General features: G+C 37.1%; 1 protein-coding gene across 6 annotated transcripts in view; it reads right to left on the reverse strand.

Annotated features, from left to right (window-relative positions):
- The window catches only part of DPYD (dihydropyrimidine dehydrogenase), a 368,218-nt gene that overhangs the window by 308,268 nt on the left and 34,685 nt on the right, over positions 1-25,265 (reverse strand). For 3 of the 6 annotated variants that reach the window (XM_072867676.1, XM_072867675.1, XM_072867681.1), the window contains one exon: positions 11,178-11,260. The exons of 1 other annotated variant lie outside the window; for it this stretch is intronic. In XM_072867676.1, coding sequence (XP_072723777.1) covers positions 11,178-11,260 — 83 coding nt within the window. Of the gene's footprint in view, positions 1-11,177; positions 11,292-25,265 lie in introns of all 6 variants that reach the window. 2 more of the 6 variants (XM_072867677.1, XM_072867678.1) reach the window with 1 other exon arrangement.

The raw sequence follows: 25,265 nt of genomic DNA on the forward strand, positions 1-25,265 counted from the left end.
GTAACAGTAGAACTATTAAATACTATTAATAAATAGTAGTAAAAAAAAAAGTAGTACTATTTAAAAATATTTTGCAAAAACTTACCAGTTTTAAAAGACCATTGTATTGTAATGGTGTCAGATTGTAAATCAATGTCTTTTGTAAGTATTCTGACGGAAATCACATTATAATTCTTTCCATTAAATTCTGTTCCACACGCCGATTCATTATCAGAACTCATTTGAATGGGTCCAAATACTATGGTGATATTTAGAACTGTTCAGGGTTTATTCTACAGAAGAAAATGTATTTTTATTTTTTCTTTCTGCCAAAAAACCTTGAAGTTTGGTATCAGACCAAGCCAGAACTAAATGCTCCAGATTGGTTGAACAAGCTAAATACATACAAATTGAAACTTACTGCAAACGCCTGCCCCACAAAGAACCTTGTCACTGCCAATATTCTCTGCACGTTACAAAGCACGTCCTAGACAAGCTGTACTGGGTGTTCAAGACGGCAGGAGATGCTGTTCAAGAATATTTAGTTTGTTCCTTGATTCTCCATGACACCTCTTATGTTTGTCTCACTCTGTAAGCAGCTTCCTTTGTACAAATTGTTGCCTGAAATCTTAACATTCCTCACTCCTAGGGGTGCTAAAATTTCGTAGCCTTGCCTTGGGCACTAGCGGTGAAAGTCTCTGGGTGGTATCCTGAAAGACCTAAAGTGGTCTAGGGCTTAACTGGCTGCCTACCAGCTTTTCAACAGCAAGCTCCAATAAAAGAGAATCTCCTGTAAAGTATCTGTGTTCCTTAGAAATGAGGATGGAAAATTGTTTCTGCAAAATTTTGTAGCCAAATAGCTAATGTGTGGTACTGATGCTAGTTTATCTTCCTAACAACTAATTTATTGAAAAACAACCTAATACACATTAGAGTCTTATTTTCAATAAACAGGTTGATTCCATCAGAACATTAAACTTAAATAATCTTTTCTTGCTCTCCCAAATAGCCTCAAGTAAATAAACAGGATTTAAATTCAGAAGTCTACAGGGGAAGGGCAGATTAATTTTGATGGAAGTTAAATATCTTGGGGCACAGTTGGACCCACAGCTTAATCTCTGAAGCACCCTCACCCCAATATACAAAACATTTCTAGGAAAACAGATGTTTGCTCTTACATCCAGAACCACCACAGCCAGTATAATATAAAGTTAGGACTCTTGAGAAGTAACAAAAAGAGTAAACATAGCTACTAATATTCATTATAACCCAAGGGTTCTAAACGCACCATAATCAGAAAAGATTATGATGATGTGGCCACAATGAACATACAATGCAAAGACACACATTACCTAATAAAGCAGTTTTGAATGAAGACTATATTTAGTCCTCAATCCCTTAGCTTTGCTTTGTACCCTGAACTCCAAGGTGAATGTACTCAGAGATGCCCATGGCAATACAAAGGACTTCAAAGGACACCACAAAGGAGGGAAGAAAGATTACCCTTTTTGAGGTTTTTGAGAACTACAGTAAACGTCTGAAAACAAACAAGTGCAGATATATTTAAAATAGCATTTGTAAAGACAGACTGGTTTCTGACTGTACACAAACCAGAAGTTACTGTAGGAAATGGGGTTTCTTGAATACATGTGGAATGTGGTATTCTGAATAGGCTGGCTACAGTGGAGATTAAATTCACTACTTACAAATAAAACAGCATGAGCTTCAACAGCTCGAACTAAAACATCTGACTCCTTTGCCAAAGCTGTAACACACCGAGCTTCTGTGAACGTCCCAGGCTTTTGTTATGGTCTACAATGGTATAAACCACATTCTAGCTAAACCATCCAAAGCCCTGGCACATAAAATCAAGTATCAATAATCTATAGAAGGCCATGGCTCATGGCAAGACCACCAGCAAATTTCCTTCACTCATCTCTGAACTTTTTTTTTTAAATTATTTTTATTTAATGAACCAAAACCTTTTTCAAAGTGTATAAGCTAATGAAACTAAGGTATTCAAAGCCTATATTGTAGTCTATATTGCATATATCACCTCTAGCAATCCAGAGCATTTTTTCTTGATTGTTAACGGTAGCAAAGAACAAATTTTAGAAATATTTTAAAACCTTGCATTTTAAAAAGTAACGAAGGGGGAACCCATAGAGTGAACCCAAGATTCTGTAGTGCAATTTTCTACTCTAACAGTTTGCAGACAAGTGGCTATTAGGCACTGAGAGGTACGATGCTGCACCCACTGCATACCATCTCTGGAGTCTTTGTAGTAAGCCATCTGCCACAGTGGTTTTCAAAAATCTCTTTCACCACCAGCATCAGACAACATCTCCTGCAGTTTGCAAAAAAGCAAAATTTTGACTGTTATCCAACTCTTTTCTTTAAATCATAAAACTAGATGGTTCAAAAGCAGAAACAGGCTCCCCTCCCTTGAAGTGACAGAAAAGTGTTTTTTGTTTTCTCCTCTCCCCTCTGAAATACTTTTTGGGAATGGTACACATGAATACAGCAACAATGTGTTTACCAAACGCAGAACAAACCTGAAGCATCATTCATTCACTGTAATACATACAAGACAGAGTATGAAAAACATGCAAGATTACCAAAAACGTTCATGTAAGATCTTGCCTAAAGCACACTTCAGTATGTCAACAAAAGCAGTAATTGTAATGCAGTTTCCAAAACCATTAATATGATTTGTTATTTTGCTATTTTACTATATTGCTTGCTATTTTGCTAACAATGCTTTTGTTCTAGATCCATGTATTGTTTATATACACTACATGGCATAATTCAGTCCTCTGATGTGAAGTAACTGTGAACCTACATTGCCAATCAGAATTGCAAAAAAAATTCAACATCCTTTTACATCTGCCAGTCACGAACATTATCAATGCACAACTTCAGGTCAGTTAAAGTTGCATTTGTTAGTTCATGCTAGCTAGGTGACTAAAGGAACATCCAAAGGAAAACAATCTAACTTATCTTGATCCCCTCTATAATATCTGTAATATTTAAAGAAACAAGCCTATCCTCTGTCTACGTCACTAGATCAAAAATTAATTACAATTCATAAATTAAAAATGAGAAATTATATACAGTATTTTGAACAATGTATGTGCAACAATCTGTTGAAATAAACTTGGAAATGTAAATCAGTATCAAAATTTCTGGCCAAGGTATTATGAAGTTGATATTCAACAGAACAGCCCATCTCACAATCAAGCTCAAAACAAGACACTTTATAGTATTCTTGATTTAAAACAAGACACTTTATAGTATTCTTGATTTATACTTTAAAAATACATAAAGCAGTGCAATTCCATTCTAAAGCATAGAAAATAAACATTACCACTAGTTCCACAAGATCTTCAGTGTGAGTTACACCTGTGACCTGAAACAATGGACTTGCCATATATCAGAACCTTTTTTTAATTGCAAAATGAAAAATGAAGTGCTTTAATTCTCCATGTAAATGATACTGAAAGACAACGCAAGTGCTAATAACTATCACAAAAATAATTACATTAATGTCACAGGTTCCTATACATGTTTGGTGTTACAGCTCTGCACAGTGACTGCCTGTAGACAGAAATTATTCCATCGTGGCAAGATCTAAGCAATGCATCCCAGGCACTGCTAGGCCCCCAGAGGGTGGCTAGTGGGTGACTCAGGAGTTAATTAGCCAACAAAGAACAAGGTAAAATTGCATGAACACAGAACCTTGTTAACGCCACTAAACAGCTTCTAAGACCTAAGCAGCTTGTTCAGTCATAGCTATCCTTATACAGGGCTGTCTTGCACTGTGGAGATATATGGCCATTGTTTGGTCCATGCAAGTGATGCTGACAACCTGTTTGATCTGTAATGCACGCTAAGGATGACAGTGAAGTTCTGATTTCAAAATGGCACTCAAAACAAAACTAAATTCATTTATATTAGCTACATAGGCCTTTAGTATGAAAGTACTACTAAAAGTTCTCAAGTGCTTCTAATATTCTGCATGTATTCCTATGCAACACCAAATGTAACTAGCAACACTAGCATTCTGCAGCATCTGCTTATTTCAATATGCTATTAACAATATGGTAAATTTATAAAATTGTGAAGGTACATATCTAGAAAAGAAATTCTAAGAGGAGCACGGTCTCTTCCCTAAATTCCACAGTTTTGTGGGTCGTTTTGAGTCTGAGAACATCTCTGCAGTTAATTTTTTTTTTTTTAAGGAAAATCTGTAAGCCAAATGTAGTTTAAATAAAGGTCTAAATGCATAAGCCTATATATCAAAGTGGTTTACCTAATTAGTATGTCCTCTCGGGTGGGGGGGTGTTGGTGAGATACATCAGAGGAACACGTGCTGGTCACCCAAGAAGGCATAGTGTTGTTGCACTTTGGAAGCAGCACAACTTTTTTGTTAAATACATATGAAGCAATCATTCATTTCTCCCCTAAAAACATGCCCCAAGCAGCATTCAAATGATTGCACTGGAGAGAAATGTAAAGACAGAAGAAGGTGGAAGAGAAATTTGAACTTTGAAATTTGAACTCCCGCAGTCCCAAATAAGCACGCTAATCACAAGGCTATTGGCTCCTTTGGCTGGAATTCACTCCAAAGGCTTCCACCTTCCCAGAACATGAAGGATTTCTTTGAACAGATGATCTTTGAGACCTGGATCAGGAACCCAGAAGCAATTATCTTTACTCCTCCTCATTCACCTTCCCTTTCAACTTACCTGAGATTGGTCCCATTTCTCAGAACAGCTTAAGAACAATACAGGAAAGCAGACATATTTTTAACATGACATTTTTCATTGTTCTCATTTTCCTTATATCTCATGCCTGCATTTCTTTAACTCTACAGCTCCATGAGGTGGCTTTTTAAACTGGGAAAGCCAAGTTGCGTGACTCAGAACCAGAATATGAACCTGTATTTGCCACATCTCAGGCCGGAGCCCTAACAAGTCGGTTACTAGATATTTTGTAGTTTGTCCTGCAGACTTGTTTTGTTCACATGTTTTTAGATCCCTAACTTCTACTCTGCAGACTAATGAACACTTGTAAATCATGGAACTTCTTACAGTGCAATTTTCTTGGGGTTTGCCCAGCCATAGAAACTATTTGTCAAATACATCTGAGAGTCTAGACCATATTAAAAGAAGCTTGATTATTACTAACCTCAGCTTATACAGTTGTCAAGACAACAGTGAATATCATCATTAACAGAAACTGTTTCTATCAAACTGGAAATCACAGTTGAAGCCTCACTCCCATGTTCACATTATCCAAAACAATATGCAAATATGTGAATGCAAAAGAAAATTCCAAATGAACTTTGGTGTCTTTTTATACTGATTCAAACAGACAAGCAAATTTTATTTCTCCTTTCCCACTTCAAAGTATGAAGAAATATGTTTAAATCTTCCTTTATTAACAAGAAGTCTGTAAAAAATACTCAGCTTTAATTTTCACTTGCAAAGCTTTCATGCATACTAACTCAGTCAATGTTCACAAGATAGACCGTACACATATTCACCTACAAGTAGGACCCATTCATGTATGTAACATCACACCACTCTTACAACTGATTGCTCACTGCCATAAGCCACCATGGTGGCTTACCAACTCAGTTGATAAGTAAACAATTGCAACACCAAATTCAGATGTTATACACTATGGCTTCATTTGTCTGACACCAGGTTGATGAAATCTACACTAGACATAGGCCTAAAGCATATTACTAGGATAGTGTTCAAAAGCAACCTATCGTCTACTGGAGTAGTTAATACTCCAAAAGGGTGGGCTGCCATTCAGAGGGACCTCGACAGGCTGGAGGAATGGGCCGACAGAAATCTCATGAAGTTAAAAAAACCCAACCAAGCAAACAAAAAAACAAACCAAAAAAACAAACCAAAAACAAAACAAAAAAAGGCATAAGTGAAGTCCTGCCCCTAGGGAGGAACAGCCCCAGGCACCAGTGCAGGCTGGGGCCAACCAGCTGGAAAGCAGCTTTGCAGAAAAGGTCCTGAGGGTCCTGAAGGACAAGCTGAACATGAGCCAGTCCTTGCAGCAAAGGCCAGCGGCATCCTGGGCTGTGTTACGTAGAGCATCACCAGCAGGTCGAGGGAGGAGATCCTTCTCCGCTACCCACCACTGGTGAGACATACCTGGATTGCTGTGTCCTGTGCTGGGCTCCCCAGGACAAGAGAGACACGGACATAACAGAGCAAGTCCAGCAAAGGGCCACTGAGGTGATTAAGGGACTGGAGCATCTGTCACGCGAGGAGAGGCTGAGAGAGCTGGGGACATTTAGCCTGGAGCAGAGAAGGCTTGGCAGGGATCTTATCAATATGTATAAATACCTGATGGGAGGGAATAAAGACGACAGAGCCAGACTCTTCTTAGTGGTGCCCAGTGGAAGGGCAAGAAACAACAGGCACAAGCTGAAACACAAGGAATTCCAGTAAAAAAAAAAAAAAAGGGGTGGGAGGGTGTTGGGGTTTTTTGTTTCAGTTTTGTTGTTTGTTGTGAGGATGTTTGCTCAGAGATTCTGTGAAGTCTGCATCCTTGGAGATATACAAAACCTGGCTGGACACAGACCCGAGCATCCTGCTCTACTTGACCCTGCTCTGAGCAGGAAGGCTGGTCTACATCAGTGATCTCCAAAATAGAGTGTGCGCAAGACAATCCACTTGGATGCGGGAAGAAAATATTTTTTGTACCATTAATAAACAATTTTTAAAAAAAATTAAGTAGTGTTTATTTAATCTTTATCTCACCCTTTTTAAATTTCTATTCTTGTGTGTGTTTTATAATGCACATAATATATTAGTACAGTGGTACATGTATGTAATTGATAAAGAAATAAACATACACATATCGGGGGTGCGTGCTCAAAAACATTTTGCTGGTGCACAATCAAAAAAGTTTGGAGACCACTGATCTACATCATCTCCAAAGGTCCAGATCATCTCCAATGGTCCCTTCCAACTTCAGTGAGTCTGTGATTCTCTCTCTTGATAACAACAGATGCCTGTGCACAAAGTGAGTGAACAGATTCAGTGGAAAAACGTTTCCCTTCCTGCCAGCTGATGTCTGTTGCTTTCTGAAATTTGTCCTTCACCTTGTTAAACCCAGTAACTCCCTAAACCTTATCTTCTTCTAAATTGATATTAATAATTGGTTTTTTATTTCTTCCACACTTCTACTAAAAGTTACTTTATAGTTTGGGTGGGTTTTCATTGGTTTTTTATTATTAAGACTCCTCAAGGCTACTTTACCCTTCTTTCCCAGAGGAATGGTTACTGCAGCAGTCCACATTCTGGTTTTGCCACCTATGAAAAGACTACCAGGGTCAGCATACAGTTAGCTATGCTATCTCCTCCTCCTCAAATACTTATCTCCTTGTAGAAGCCAAACAAGTCTAAAAGCTCCTTTAAATTTCTAGATGAAGCTTTACTGAGGATCAGGATCTAGATTTTTTACAGTTATTATAAATTAAGAACAAATTCAGCCCTGTTTAACAAAAGCGTAATGCTCTCACTTATGCAACCTGGCATTATAGGTATGTATCTATGCTATTTTTCTCCCAAGTTACTACATAAAATACCGAATTAAATTATCACATACACATTCAAGGTATGTAAAGCAATAGTCTGTCCATTTATAAACCCCAATTCAAAAAACTAATGTATTTTTACTGTTTACTTAAACTTTGCAGTTACATTAAAATATAATAATAAACCATTTGGAGTACATTAACAAAATAAGCAAAACATTAACTGAATTGAATGCTTTATGATTTTATGTGCAGTCATAAGTAAACCAAATTCTTACAATACCACTCTTCATACACTGCGTAATGGCAAACTACTATCAACTCATTATCTCATCCAAGGTCTAAAATAATATGTAAAGTAGGACTAGAGAAAGTTCATATGCTTTATGATAATTTCAAAACCCTTCAGAAAGTTTATTTTGCATACATCTATATACATAAACAAGAAAGATGATTTTCATGTAATCCTTAATTTGAATACCATTCAGTTTCTGAAGACCTGGAAAAAGAACAAGACCCTTCTTGGATATTAGTGTTTGTTTATGCAGAGCACAGTGATATTCACAGACTAGAAATGTACTGAAACCCGTATTAAATTGACCATTTTTCTCAAAGAGAAAGTTAAAACGGAAGGTCTCGTTCCAAACAGGAGCACTGGGGGAAAATGTTCATTGTATCTCTCATCTGGCAGACCAGTAGTACCACTCTGGGAAATCAGAGAGGATTTGGGCAGACTGCCCATTCAACTTAAGGCTCATCTGAGATCCAGATATATCTGCTTAGCTATCCAACCAGGATTTTTTTGTTGTTGTAGTTTGCATGCCCACATGATTTTAGTGCCTTTGTGCAATGTGAAACCCTCTCCACATACTTCCCTTACAAAAAGGGGGCAGGTATCTCACAATACTGAGGCCAACAAATCTATGTCCTCCCATGCCTGATCCGATGTCCACTATAGTTATGGGAAAACAAAGTGAACTTTAATCTGTCAAAATGTACCATTTGAATTACATATCCTACAGATAATCTTGGGATTGAAATAGAAAAATGCAGCCACCAAGGATATGGGGTGACTATGTAGCAGTTGAAAGAACTGTACAGCCTAAAATAACAAGTGTCTTTTACACACATTTAGAAAAATATGTACACCTACCTGCATATACCTCTCTAAATTAACATTTTGCACCTTTTATGTGTTACTCAAGTACATTATAAAAACATACTACCGTCTTAATTTAGTAAGTCAGGTATTTTCTTTACCTCCATAAAAACAAATAAGAAAAAAATCAACCATATAATATTGACTGCAATTAAGAGAATTCCAGCACTGCACAATATCTGTCACACTTCACAATCAATAACTATTTCTCAGAATGGCTTGTACACTAGCAGAAATAGCCAGGATACAAATTTATGAGATAGTAAAGTGCTTTTTATTGTATGCACAGCATAGAATCTAAGAATCTTCTACACAGTCCTTGTAACAGAAACATGACCTTTGAAATGCCAAAGCTCCCTTTGCTACGAATGTTTATCACCAAAGAGCTGTCAGGTCCCAAGTTTTTAAAAGATTAACTCTGCTGAGTCATGTATTGCAAAATGCCGCAACACTTCCCATGGAACGTTGTTACAGGAGAGCAGCAACTTGAAATCCAATTTGTTGAAAATTCAAAAAGTAGCTTCATATGCCGAAAGTTCCGCAAATCTTTATTTCAAAGCACTTTAATTTACTGGCACTATACAAAAGATTTACGTATGCAGATGGCCAACCACATAGGGAGAAAACCCTAAATGTATGAAGCAAAACAAGCAAAAAGCAAGAAATCACAATTAGAAAGGTGAATGTCATTATTTTTACAGTTATTTGCAACACTACTAGTTGAAATGTTCAGAAAGGAAAGAATATTATTTGGAGGTAATAAGAAAGGTTTCAAAAGAGGCAGGTTGCATTTCAAGTCAGAATACCTTTACAAACACTTATTCATAGCAGCGTATGTGAGATGAGCGCCACGAACGTAAAGTCAGAGTCATGCAAATAAAGTCATTCACGCACATTGTGCTGGTTTTGGCTGGGATAGAGTTAATTTTCTTTCTAGTAGCGAGTACAGGGCTATGTTTTGGATTTGTGCTGAAAAGAGTGTTGATAACACAGGGATGTTTCAGTTACTGCTGAGCAGCGCTTGCACAGAGTCAAGGCCTTTTCTGCTTCTCACCCCACCCCACCAGCGAGCAGGCTGGGGGGGGCACAAGAAGCTGGAAGGGGGCACAGCTGGGACAGCTGACCCCAGCTGACCACAGGGCTATTCCATGCCATAGGACGTCATGCTCAGCAATAAACTAGGGGAAGGTTGGCCAGCGGGCCGCTGCTCGGGGACTGGCTGGGCATTGGTCAGTTGGTGGTGAGCAACTGTTTTCATTTGTATCACTTGTCTTTCTTGGGTTTTATTTCCCTTTGGTATTTTCCTTTTCATTACAAAATTATTATTATTATTATTATTATTATATTTTATTTTAATTCTTAAACTGTTCTTATCTCAACCCACGAGTTTTCTCACTTTTACCCTTCCAATTCTCTTCCTCCCCCCATCCTGCTGGCAGGGGGAGTGAGCAAACGGCTGTGCAGTGCTTAGTTGCCGGCTGGAGTTAAACCACAACACACATCCATAAATTTAAGGGGATTCTGAACACAATAAAAGCAAATGGGTGTAATTAGTTTTACAAGGAGTTTCTCAATATTTTTTGTTCTTGTTTTTACTTTTTACTGCACTAGTGCAAGTCTAAGAAGTTACTCTGATATCAGGTAAGTGAAATGAAGCACTACGTTTGCATCATTACATTTTACTATCCAACTTTCAAAATCTTTAAAAGTACAGGTTACTGTAATTTTCTGATCCACAGATAATACTATAAGTAACACCTTCCTGATTATTCAGTGAGTTACTTTAGAAAATCTGTCTTTGATTCCACCACCTTTCAGCATAGTAATCATTCCATTTTCCAGGTAGTATAGCTGGCAAGTTTCTTTGGAGTCCTGTACCCAGATACTCTACAGTGCAAGTAAGGATAACAGAAGATTCACGTACTGACTAATTTTAACCTCCTCTAATAAGCATTAAGTGCATTGATATGAGGATATTAAGCAAAATAGACATCTCTACAACATATGCAGGACCAGATAGATTTTAACGTTCCATTAGCAAAACCAAAATCATGTAAATCTGGTGATAAAATCAGAGTACACAGGAACTACATACATAAAAATCAAATCCAATTTAAAAGTAAACACAGGTTTGTTCAAACAGTGTTGTACAATTGCTTTAACACTTACAGAATTTAGATGAACAATATTTTCATTCACTCACAGTTTAGTATAAATATAAAGCAAAGCACCCCTTAAGCATTTTAAATAACAAATTAAACATTTACGTTTTTTACTGTGCAGTCAGGCTTAACATTTATGCAGCTTCAAAACCAAAGCACAGCCTCAAGGGAAGCCTCTCCACTGACAAATTAATACCTTAGAGAATAGAGCTGAATGGTGGCAATGAACTCATTTGTTCCCCCAATAATGAAGAATGACTCTTTCTTTACCACATCTGTGACTGTTGCTATGGTGACCCAGACTTACCTCATTGCTTCTCGAAGTGCTCCTCGCTCACTAAGAGTCGTGTGCTTTATGTCATCAAAATTATTTTCTAGTTTCTCACAGTTCTGCAACAAACGGACAAATCCATGCAAGGCTCTTAAACAGTATATTGTACATGTATTAACATTATTCAACATCATGCAATCAAAACTGATTTATATTATGTAACCTCAAATTATGCATTCTGTTTTAATTACACAAGAGTCATTAAAAAGACACTGAGAACTCAGAAACAAAGTAAACATGAATCTTATTATATGGTTGCCATGGAAATCATCTTATAAACGTCCCATAATGAAATGTATAGAAATTTTACTTTTTTCTTCCTTGAAAGAAAAATTAATTTTTCCTTTATCAGTATGTGAGGCTACAAAGCTACTATACACACACAGATGAGAACAGAAACCTAAACATGCATTTTAGAATTATAATAAAAGTTATAAATTCTGTCCCAATGAAAAAGGCAGTGTTGTTGGAACAAACCAATCATATTTAATTCATATTTAATTTAATTTTTAAGACAGAACAGAAACTGAAGAGATTAATTGTTTATAGACACCTCAACCACTTAATGTTCTTTCCAGATTAGAGCTCACCAGTATTTCCAGAAGTAATATGAAGCCAACAACTTTGCTACAATAAATGAAATAAAACTTCGCTACATGCTGTTTATTATTTTCAAATGTGCGTCTGGTTCCATTACTCCAGAGTGCCAATCCTTTTCTTCTGCTCCCATAAAGGCAGTAAAATTGATTCAGAAGATGCTGGGGAGTACAGAAATTTGTATCTGTGCAAAGTGAGTGTGAAATACCAGCAAACAAGAATTCTCTGATCACCTGCATCATCCATAGGATTTTTATATTCTCTTGAGACTTCGTCAATACAGGAGGCTTTTAGGTTACCCCTGCTCTCTGAAGCACCTTTCTCCAGTACCAGAACTTACCTCTGGGAGGCATAATTTTGCCATATGGGTGTAAAAGAAACACAAGTTGCAAGGCTAACAGTTGCTATTGCTAACAACCTTGAAGGCAGGATTGTCAGGCTCTTTATGCAGTGCCTTTAAAGAAATATGTGCGCTATTATTTGGTCATATTGCTTTCACAGTTTTTAATATCTGAATTAATTTTCAAGTCCACATCTTAAAGAGAGTTATAATAAATACAATAAATGTTACCTATTGTTATTTCTTTTGTGCATTGATTCTTTATTTTTATAATTACATTCAATTTGAGGCTACAAAAGCATTACTGGAAAGGAAATAATTAGATATTTGTAAATGACCTAACAAGATATTTTAGCTTGTCCAATTAACATTTAAACTATCATTATTTTTAAATAAGATTATAGACTTTTTAATACAAAGTTTTAATGCTTTAACAATACATTTCCAAGGAGGAGAAATGAACAAAGCCACATTTGGAACTTTTGCAACCTTTTCTCTCCCTTATAAAAAAGGATGCATGTCTTAAGTATGAGTAGTAAAACTTATCCCATGGGTAATCTGATATTTTTTATTTGTTTAAATTACAATCAGCTGTACTTTGTATGGCAAAATCCTACTCAAAAACTCAAAGGGATTACGTGAGAAAGACAGGGAAGCTCTACAATGAGGTATTCCATTATTTACATCAGCATACATTGACCTTCAGTTCCAAGCACATACAGGCAGGTCAGTCGTTTCAAATACACAAAAGAAATCCAAATTGACAATACTAATTAATAAAGAACTCCCGATTCATCAGTACTAAACTGAAAGTATCTGTGCAAGCAAAAATCAAACCTCCCATCCTCCAGGAAAACAGACCAAAGGAAACACCATTTGGAATATTGCTCCAAGTGCCAGAAGAGGAAAGCCCATGTTTTAACAATCCTGTGCCACCAGTATCTCAGAATAGGTTCAGAAAATCTGAGCATCATGTAGTTCATTTCTCTTGACCTTGCGGTATAAAGCATGTAGAAATGACAGAGGATCCAAAGCACACAAGATTTTTATCAAACACAACTAAATCTTCTCTTGTACAAAATATTGTACAAGCTAAAATAACTGATGATCTCTACGTGGAAAATGCTGAAAAGAGTAAGTTCAGCTGGTATTTCTTCTTTGTCTATATAGACCATACTGTGTTAATCAGCTGAAGGGCAACAAAGGTGGCCCATATCTAAAGAAAATGCTGTGATCATGTAGCCTTACACACACAAATACTCCCTCTCAACTATACGCTCAATGCAAAAACGAATAGATAACCCAGAACAAAAAGTGGAACAAATTTTATAGACTCAAATAATAGATATTGTACCAATTCATTTGGCAAGAAGATGAACTTCTACCATTTTTGATAATTGTTTCTGGACAATATTTTTCTCAGCTACTTTCAGCCAAATAGCTCTCATCCAAGGTACAACAGCTGGAGAACAAACAACTTCACCATTAGGAAAAAATGAACTAAAAACTGAGCCAGATGCAAACTCCTCAGATGAGGAAGATGACCTCACAGTACTATGTCATCAGTTACTGCATACATACTGAACAGGAGAGTGAGCAAATATTGATCATACCCACTGCTTTCCAGTTAGAGCTGCAATCATCAAAACCAGTATGTTGGATCCTCTCAGAGAAGAGAGAACAAGGTGTCTGAAATACCAAATATAAGCATAGCTACAGGTGTATAGATGCTACTTCTTCATGGATCTGAGTATCGGCTCGCACACTACCTTTGTAGATCGTCTGAAAGGATATCAGTTTATAAGAAAGGCTACCAATATGAATGAAATTGTGAGCACGAGAATACTCTGAAGAATATGTCTGGGAAATGATGAAACTTCGGTAGACCATGACCAGGGTGAGCTTTACATTCTTAAAGTAATAAAACAGTAGCAAAAATTGAGCTCATTCTATTATCCATGCTACCAAATAGATTAATATCCATAAACATCTTGCACAGGGCAGTATGTTTTGGCCCACAATACTTCACAGATTTAAGTATAATGAGTAATTAAACTCCCAGGTGTTTAATTCTGAGCAGCAGCTAAAGCCAAAAAATCAAAACACTAGCAATAAAAAAAATTGGTTTTGGTGGCTTACTGCCAAGTGATTTTCTGTGGGTATAGATAAAGTCTAGAAGTTTTAAGTCTACGATTCAATAATTACATAGTACTCTGTTATCGGTGTTGGCAGATCTATAGCGCTGTATGATACTAAACTAAATATCACCTTTGAGAAGTTCAGGAGGAAAAATAAGTACAGAGATGCAACTAGGGACATGGTCATCATAAGTCAAACTACCATTGCATGTCAAAAAGCCACAAAAGTCTAAATACTGCTTCTTAAAGGATTCTAGCATAAATACTTTGAGGTTTTTAAATGAACCAAAAAGCAAGAGAGTGGAGAAGAGATTTTATATATAAATAAATGGCTTATCATATGAGATCTTAACTAAAACTACATGACAACTAGTTAAAAACAGAGATGTAGACTGGATATCCACAAATATCTGTGGCATCACACACAGCATACTGGTGGAACATCTAATCAATAATGAGAAAGACAAATGATGAATGTATGAAGATGAGGAAGAAGGAAGATTAATGAACAAATTGAAAAGCTTTTCCTCCCATAACCACAAAAATACGACTCTTTTTCCTGCTGCAATTTGTTCTTGTTAATAAAATAAACTGCAAGCTTTGGGAGCAAGGACTATGTGCTCATAATTCTATATTTTCAGTTATGGTAAGTGATAATATTAATAATATCATGACATAAACTTTATAATAATATTCTAACAGTCAGCAACTACCAAGTGCAAAATACTCTTACTCTTTGACACTGGTTGAAGTAACAAGCTAGCTCACATAAGTGGAGAATATAAATAAAGAATCACTCTGGTTTTAAATAAACACTTAGGATTCTGGCAAAAGTGAAGTTGTACTTTTTAAAACACATCTCTAATCATTCATCAGTTTAGCTTTCTTGTATATGTTTTTGTCTTTGCTTGACTTAGTCATTTGAAAAGCAATTCTTGATTTGGCCTATTAGGTCAAATGCAAAACTTTGCAGAAGTAGCTCAGAAACTAAAAGGAGTCTATTGTCTGGTGTCACCACTGAGGATCTCCGTAAATCACAAAAGCATTGCTGCCTCTGCTCTGCCATGACAGGCATAAGAGTCGGAGCTTTGAGAAGACCATAACTCAAACTGACCCATTCTGCGATACAGTACTGATAAAAGAAGTGACCCCACTTCCATTGAAATCAACCTTAAATCTTCCTTCCAGTCAAATGAGAGTGGGATCACACTAAGCCACATCCTGCTACTTTAACTCTATCCTGAAATACTTCACATAAGACTTTCAAAAGTGTTAGTATTACAGATAATGTCTTACACACATTTTGAGATAGTTGAGAAATAAAATCTTTTGATCTGACAACAGCGTAAGACCTATTCTAAGGCAGCCTGCATCACTGAAGTTGAGTAGATCTCTTATCCTAGTTGATACACTGCCAAATCAAAAGCTTTACTTAAAATAACGTCTCTCTTCCATGAAAGAAATTTTTAGGTAAGTAGGATTGCCAAATTCTTGGAATTCATTGCTTCCACATGGTTTTAGGAAATTTTCTTAGAAAGCTTGAGTTTTTTTCCAAACATTTGTGAAAATAAATCTCACATTTTTACTGTCAAATATTCTCTGTATATTAAACATAAGGAACATCAGCAATTGAAAAATGGAACAGCTCTCACTTGTTCAGTTCGTATTTACTATTGCTGCTAATGCTAAAACAAATTCATTTTTCTTCCGTTTTCTCCTTTATAATCCATGAAAAAGGTTCCTACAGAGTATGTTGTGTCTTAATTTTCTAATGTTTATGCAGCCAACTTTTAAAATGTGCATATTAAATGTACTTGTACCTAGATTTCTGAGTGCTTAAAATGAGACAACCTGGTCCAAATTCTGAAGGATGTAGTAGCTCCCTCTGATATTTCAATTAGTTACCTTTAAGGAGGTAGGCTCCAACAACAGATTGCCAAGACTGTTGGGGACATATAGAATCTACCATAAGTACCTACGTCCTGTACAGCTTCAGCAAGAGAAGTCTCAAATTTTGGTCCAAAAATTCCTAAATCTCCTTTAGCAAAATTGTAATAAGAAAGCTGACTTCTTCAGGGGACTGTTTAAAAAGTGTAGAATGGTTATTTCCATATTGATCTTCTTATCGGTATATGAAATGTTAACACCAATAATCACTTGTTATTCTGGGAATGTGAATTATTTCATCAGCAGAAAACTTTAGAAATAACTAACTTGTGTTTTATAAACCTAACGCAACATTATAATAGTAATCTAAACTGTAATATATTGCTGCAAGGATAATTATTAAGGGAAAACACAGCTGACATTTTCTGATTTATGCACACAATCAGAGATGGAGTCCAAGGACTGTGACATAATTATCTTCATGCTAACAATTTTTGTAAATCTCTTGACAGAATTTTAGCTAATTTTAAAATGCCTTCTGAAGATTAGCACTTAAAACTGTTGGGGAAAATAGCACAATTTATTAGCAAGGGTATAATTGTAAACCTTCCAAATACTCATTGTGAATATCATTTAGACAGTAACTCCTGCTTTAGCAGCTGGTATATAAGACTCCAGTTTATGGAATCTTGAAACAACAGAGAGAGTAAAATCTAATTAAACAGGATTACATGCCAAAGAAAAATTATTAAAAACAGACTAATAGACAATTGTTATGAATTTGGAATAGCAGATCTACTTCTTTTGATGCAAACTTATGTAACACTGTGCTTTCTTCCAATGAAACCTAAATACTCTTAGCAGACTTCTCTCTTGATTTGGAACAGACTGTCTTTCTACACTGAAACAACACAAAAAGCTAAATGGTTCCATTGATCTTCTCTCACAGACTTAAGCACCCATCTGCTATAGGGTAAAATGACTTACATATATTGCATTTATTCTAATGTCAGTGCTACAATTCATTAAAGTCATTCAGTAGCCAATAGCTGTATTCCACACAGGAAGCCCACTTAAACTATCTTCATACTGAGCAACTAAACAAAACTGATGCCATTTGCCAAAGGGTTTTATCTAAGAGCATTCTTAAAAACTAAACAAGTAAAAGGATTGTTTGATCCTAACTGTAAGATATTATGATCTACGCAATATCTACCTACTAAATTCCTCCTTCCTATTTGCTATGACTCATTCTCAAGGGGTTCTTACTCCAAATAGGGGGAAAAGCAGCTTAAAACTGATACCTGACCAGCTGTTCACAAAGGAAAAAATAGGTATTTTTTTAGCATGTACATATTCCTAGTATCTGCAGACAGTATATTGAGCCCTCAGGTATTTACATAACATTTGACAGCATGTCATTCATAATACATGAACATTTGTTATAACAATTTTTTCATTATGTGATACAGCCACATTGGCCAGACAGGCTCTTTGAAAAATACAGATATTAATACATCAAAAATAGCAGACTTCCAACAGAAAACCAGCTCTAAGTGTTAGTAATCAAATAAAAATCAATAGAAAAAATATTAAATAGAATTGTGGGTGGCTGTGATCAATGCCTAATTAGCATAATCATGTTAATTCTTCTCAGGTTTTTTTAGAGGAATAGTATTTTTAAGGCACATGCAAATGTGCCTTAAATGTGCCTTAAAATAGTGCACATGCAAACTCAAACACAAGTATCACATTTTCTCCACAAACAGGAATATATTGCTAAAACATGACTGATACCAGGAAACTTCGATGCATGAAATATTTTCTGAAACTGCAGGTGTGTTTTTTGTTATTAATTACCAGAAATACTGTCAATGTAGCTGGGAATTCTGAAGTGGAAGCAGACAATTTTGGATTTTTTTAAAGTTTTCCCAGTTTAAAATATGGTGCACTTAATCCTTAAAGACAGGTAATTATATAAAAGTTAATTACTTGTTAAACATACATAACACTTTAGTTTGCAATTTTACCGGGACTGTGAAAGATCTTCCAATCTGAGATGGCATTCTGCTAACTTCCTTTTCATGCTGTTTCACGCACAAATTTCAAGTGGCAAATCCATAACAGCCTTCACATAAGGGTATGATATCTTGCTTGCATTCAACCTGCTGTTGTCAGAGCAGATGCAGACACCACGTGTTTTGGCAATGGATAACACATCAGATAGTAGTGATACAGGGAAGATGAGAAAAGACATTCTGAAAGGACCAAGCATGCAACACACAGAATAGTAGACCAAAGAACTCAAAAGAAGATAATAAAAAGCTACAAAAGATATGCAAGACAGCAGAGGCACAGCTGGAAATAATAAAGGAGCAGAGAATGCAGGTGATGCCACTAGACAGGACATTTTAGAATGCTCCTCCCCTTGTGACTCAACTTTAAAAGACAGAGAAAACTTTGAGAACAAAAGGAAGGAAAACCTTTGCCTCTCACTTTTTTCCTTCTCTTCCTATAACAAATGTTAAACTTGATCAGTAGATGAATGGGAAGACTTGGCAACAAGCTACCAGTCCCTCTGCATCTAAAGGGACACTTTTAAGACTGCTTCCCTGTATGGGATAGGGCTCTGTAGCAGGGAATACTATTTTATTATTAGCAATTTATTATTTATTATGCTACTTATTAGCAGGGAATACTATACTATACAGGGAATACTAGATACTGTTTATTTTTTAATGTGGTTGTAAGTCCTGCCTTTTTCCTGTTGGAGAGCCTGAGCACTACAGGAGAACCTTCACAGAAGTTTAAGATCATGTCTAGGACCCATTCTTGATGGTTGAATCCTCCGATTCTGCTGTACTCATAGCACAAATTTACAACTTAAGTCTTCATGGGCATAAAGTCTAAGTAAAGACACACAGGCTCTACACAGAATTTTGAAATATACTATTTTCACTTGACAGTGGAAATATAACTATGTAAAGATTAGTAAGAAAAAAAAATATCCCAAATGCTGTACTCCCTCCCCCCCAGTACTTTCCCATACCTCAACCTAGCTTGCTTTTCCCTTGGGATTCTTTACTCTGCTTACGCAAATATTCCCCTGACTCATCGAGATTAAACAAAATGAGAGTATGTAGGTAAAGACCAGACTCATATTGAGAATTAACATTTACAGAGCTCATAACCTGGAAAAAAGGAAGAATCTTTAAAATGCAGGTAGAACTGTACTCCTAAGGAACAGATTATGTTCTTGACCTTCAACAAAGAGCATAAGAAAAAACACATACCCAAAAGCCCCTGCTTTTTTAGAAGCTGAATGACCAAGAATTTAAGGAATTAACGCCACATATTTGAGAGTACCAACTTACAGGATACCTCTTATTTTTCATGCATAGCTAAAGAATTATTAAATAAGAGCTTTTCAAAAATTAAAGTTACAATAAAATGCTTAAACGCCATCCTGCAACAATGCAGTCCAGCTCTATGTAGAGGAATAAAAGCAAATTACATGTAGCAGGCTTGCTTCCTCAGCCCAAGATGCCACCTCTCATCCCTTACAAGGCACATTTTATTCTCCAACAACAGTATTTTTCAGAAGTGCCACAACAAAACATTTTATTTCATGGTTCTGTGTTCACCATGCACTACAGCTCCCTGTAGTTGCCTCAATATTAAAAAAAAATAACACAACAGGACACAATTTTCCCAACCAATTCTGCAGAAGCTAATCTGCCTAAGCTATTTCTCATGATTTTGCATAAGCTTCTTTCCCAAATAACTATGAGAACTGACTAGGCAAGTGTGCTGATTTTGGCTGGGATAGAGTTAATTTTCTTCATCATACCCAGTATGGGGCTATGTTTTGGATTTGTGCTGAAAACAGTGTTGATAACACAGGGATGTTTTCATTCCTGCTGAGCAGCGCTTACACAGAGTCAAGGCCTTTTCTGCTTCTCACCCTACCCCACCAGCGAGGAGGCTGGGGGGGCACAAGAAACTGGGAGGGGGCACAGCCGGGACAGCTGACCCCAAGTGACCACAGGGCTATTCCATGCCATAGGACGTCATGCTCAGTATATAAAGCTGGGGCAAGAAGGAGGAAGGGGGGACGTTCAGAGTGATGGCATTTGTCTTCCCAAGTAACTGTTAGGCGTGATGGAGCCCCGCTTTCCTGGAGATGGCTGAACACCTGCCTGCCCATGGGAAGCAGTGAATGAATTCCTTATTTTGCTTTGCTTCTGTGTGTGGCTTGTGCTTTACCTATTAAACTGCCTTTATCTCAACCCACAAGTTTTCTCACTTTTACTTTTCCAATTCTCTCCCCCATCCCTCTCTGGGTGGGGGGAGTGAGTGAGCGGCTGTGGTGCTTAGTTGCCAGCTGGGGTTAAACCACAACAGCAAGGTCCTACCCAAGGTCCTTCTTTTTTTTTCCTAATCTTACAGATCATGTCTTCCTATTGACAGTTATAGAAACCTATGCACCAGCTAAACCACATTCCATGTACTATTTACTAAATTGTGTACTCCTAATTCTCTCCAACATCTAAAAGACTGTCGTGGTTTAGCCCCAGCCGGCAGCTAAGCACCACGCAGCCGCTCACTCACTCCCCCCTGGTGGGATGGGGGAGAGAATCGGAACAGCAAAAGTAAGAAAACTCGAGGGTTGAGATGAAGACAGTTTAACAGGTAAAGCAAAAGCTGTGCACGCAAGCAAAGCAAAACAAGGAATTCCTTCACTACTTCCCATGGGCAGGCAGGTGTTCAGCCATCTCCAGGAAAGCAAGCCTCCATCACACGTAGTAGTTACTTGGGAAGACAAACACCATCACTCCAAATGTGCCCCCCCTTCCTTCTTCTTCCCCAGCTTTATATACTGAGCATGACATCATGTGGTATGGAATAGCCCTTCGGTCAGTTTGGATCAACCATCCCGGCCGTGTCCCCCCCCAGCTACCCGCGCACCCAGCAGAGCACGGGAAGCTGAAAAGTCCTTGACTAGTGCAGCAACAACTAAAACATCTCTGTATTATCAATACTGTTTTCAGCACAAATCCAAAACATAGCCCCACACCAGCCACCACAAAGAAAATTAACTCTATCTCAGCTGAAACCAGGATAAAGACTTACATAAAATAGTCTTTAAGCCCCCTGGAAAGAGCCTGAAATATGCTAAATACAAGGCCAAGAGCCAAGGAACTGGTGACAGTACCAAGGGACTAGACTCATGTACAGAGAACACTGTAGGATCTATGACTTCTGGGCTCCAAGCAACCCAATGTTTCTGTCCTGCAGGAGGGGTGGGAAAAATCCCATCCTCTGCTTAGCTTAGTAGAAGAAAACAGTGATATCTCTGCATGAAAAATACTTCAGTGCCTGTGAGTGATGATATTTCTTGCCATAACCATATGTGGTTATATGTCACTATGCTCACTGGCCAAGTCCTCATAAAGGAGCATCCTTCCTCCAAATTTTCTTTGCAAAAATCTGAAACAATTCCACCAAAAAATACTATTAAGATCCCATCCTCTGACTTTGTGAATTACCAAGAAAAGAGTGTGTGTGCTTCTATTCTGGATTACCGTGTTACCTGAAAATCAGTATCAGAGCATAAAAGATGACTTAGCAATGAAACAAATTTCCTCATGTGACAGTTGAGGGTACTTACCACAGACAAAGCCAAATATGAAATTGAGACTAGATTTCCCCAGAGGAATAACTGTAAATATTAAGTTTGCTTGAGAACCATCTACCCAAGTCAAAGGAATAAGAATTAGGAAAAAGGCTGCAGCCAGTAGAGCACAACCCTTGTATCAAGACCCTGGTGCAGTTGTGTTACATGCTGGCGCTTTGTATCAGATTTTCCATCACTATCATTCCTCACAAAAAACTGAAGAATGATTTGACTTAAAATAATCTGAAGCTCATTCAAAAACTATGAGCGTCATATGCAAACACCAACAAAATGCTACCTCAGCTCTTATGTTTTAAACTACATGTTGACTCTGAAGTAACTGTAGATGATAGCAGGACATGTCATGAGAAGACATGTAAGTGAGTTGACAATTCACATATGTGAAAAAAACTAGGCTATAATTTCTCCTCTATTTCTATTTTCTCTAAGATTCAAAAGACATGTCCTTGTACTGAGATGTTCAGGAAAGCCAAGTATTTAAATACATTTTATATTAATTGCTATCTAAAATAGTTAAATCATAGGAAAACTTGCTGTCTTTTTTTTTTTTTTTTTCCAAAATACCATAAAGAAAAACATAGTTAAAAGACTACTATATTTATATGCATTCTTTACTATGCTCATGACTGACTGGTATCTAAAACCTTATTGTAACACTATAGGGTCCACATACAGTAAGACAGTGACCTGAGACTCTGTAATATATACAAAGTGAGAAGAAACCAATGGAAGTGCAAAAAAGAAAAAAACCAAACATGAAACTGGAAAGCATGTATAAGAATGCACAAAGAACCACTAAATTGGTTCACTGGGAGCAAAAACTGTTTAACAGTCAACACAATTACATATCTTTAAATATCATGCATCAAGCCAAGTTAGTCAAAACAAAAGCTTACACTCATTGCTAAGGAGGTGGAAAGTCAAGTCTCGGGCAGGGACGCAGGGAACAACAAACTAGGACAGTACAAACTGTAAAATATTTTTATTTATATTTTATTCAAACTGTTGCTGTAAAATATTTTTTCCCTCTCAAAAACTATTCAGAAAATCAGAGGTATGGGACTATTACAATGGTTGCAGATCCTACAAAGTTATCACCATCTGTTGTGTCATCTATTTACAGACATACAGACATAATCAAAACTGAGGGAAAACTGCTCAAATAAGTGTAATTTTCTTTGAATAAGATACCATGCATGTTTAATAAGCTTGAGAATCTCCCAATACAAATTTAAAGGAATAAATGGTATCAGTTTCTTTTCTGTAAGAAATGACATGAACAAGAACTTTCCTATACACAGAAATGAACAGGGTTTATGTGTAGCTACATTTGTCAGCAGGGCATTCGGAAGTTCTTTTCACAGTGAACATTAGAAAGAGCATTAGGAGAATGCTGCTGTAATGCTGTTTATTCACATGCAGCTTGAAAACAACATCCAGGATAAATATATAGCCTCAGGTCTCAGTTCCATTTACCACCTTAGAGAGAAGAGCATCTAACAACCCAATACCTCAGTACAGCACTATGCACTCTTCTAGTTCTGTGTCCCATTTACTGTCATCGTCGTAGGGTTTTTGCTCCTTTGGAAGCTTTCATGCCTCAACCTGAATAGCATTCTTCTCCCAAAACCTTCTGGCCTGCTTTCAGAAAGCTCAGACTGCTGAATTCCCCTTCTTGTCACTCTCTTAAAAATTGCTGTGTTTAAGCTGAGGTGAGCAATACAAGCATGCCTCAAAGCATTAGACAAGCACCTTCCCAGCAATTCCCAAGCAAGCAGGGACATATGGAGCCAAGATTCACCAAAAGAGAAGTGTGATGCAAGGCTCCTTGGTATGAGCTAGGCTTAGGACTTTTTGGAGGAGTCTAGTTCAGGTCCCACAAACAGTGCTCCTCAAGACATTTGGGCTGGGTAGCACAGTTCCCGAGCTAATAAATTGGGTCTCTCAGCAGGGCTGGCTCTGTCACAGCATTTTCCTCATGTGGCGATGCTACTCTCAAGTCTAGAACTGTCTCCAGCTATTGCAAGTGAAGGGCTTTTAGTTCCCAGAACACTGCACAGGACAGACCTGCCCCTGCTTAATGTGTTTAACTTGGAGAGTATGAACAACCCACTCCCTCCCGGCAACCAGAGCTTAACCTAGAACCCTTAGTATAATCATCCACATTTTACAATAAAATGCAATAACCTAGTTTTGAAAATGCTATTTTTAAACATACACACTGAATATTTGCTAAATAAGACTGAAACTCTTACTTTAAATTATTTTTCCTCTCTGGAAAATGTATTGGACTTATAAATCAGTCCCCAGCTCCTGAGTGTCACTACTACTATTGCATATGTGCAAACAGAGCAATGGGAAAGAGCAGGGTGGCTGCAAAGCAAAAAAAAACAAAAATCATTATTCTTTTAAACACAATTACAAAATTTCTCCTTTTTCTTCTCAAAGCCATTTTTATCTCTGATTTTTAATTCTTATTCTTATGCAGCAGTTTCCCTGTTTCCCTTGTGTATACACTGTTTGAGCTTTCAATTTTTAATTTTTCTTGAATAGTGCCCTATCTTTCCTTTCCTTTTTTTTTTTTTTCCTTCATTACTTGGGATTTTTCCTCTCCTGTTCTGTTCCTCATGCTTGTTTACTTTTTCCCCCCTAGTTCTTACTAATTATTTCATGTCTCTTGGTCTGTTTCATTATGTGTCATGGCTTTTCCTTTCTTATTTTTTTATATTGCATTCCTTTATTCCACTCCTGCAGCTCTCCGATTTCTATGTGCTTGCTTAACCATTACCCAAATGGCTCCAAGCAGGACACACTCAAACTGAAGAATAAATAAATTAAAAGAAAAATACTATCTGTGGCCATGTGGTGTTGCCTAGCAACACCCTGTACCTCTCCACAGCTTTTCTAGAGCCCTGGTGGCAACAGAGCTTTTCAGACTTATTGCTACAAATATATGCAAGATCCTTCTCGCATTGTTTGTCCGTTCACTAGCAAATAAATGCAGAGGAAAATACAAATGAGAAAGAAAAACTCCAGAGAAAGCACCACCAACAGGACTACTCTTCCAGCACAAGAAACGGCCACGTACTCTGATGTGCGCTGCCCCCTTCTCTCATGTACTCTGTAAAACACACGCAGCTTACATGTTATCACTGTTCACTAATGCTGCTACTGTTACACTCTTTGAGAAACAGAATGTAAACAATATTTCTCACGCAATTAAAATTTGTGTCAAATTCACCCAACTCTTAAACAGTTACTGTGTATGTATTACTGGCTGAGATTCATTGACCTTTTACACTCTTGTAAAGTTGCTTCTGAAAGCTTTAGACTAAAGGAAAGATAGTAGTAGCCTCCAGATTGTATAGGATAGGAAAAATGGTCCAAGCATTGTCAAAAACGAA

This window comes from Ciconia boyciana, chromosome 7, assembly GCF_034638445.1.
Source record: "Ciconia boyciana chromosome 7, ASM3463844v1, whole genome shotgun sequence".
In the NCBI taxonomy this organism is placed as follows: Eukaryota; Metazoa; Chordata; class Aves; order Ciconiiformes; family Ciconiidae; genus Ciconia; species Ciconia boyciana.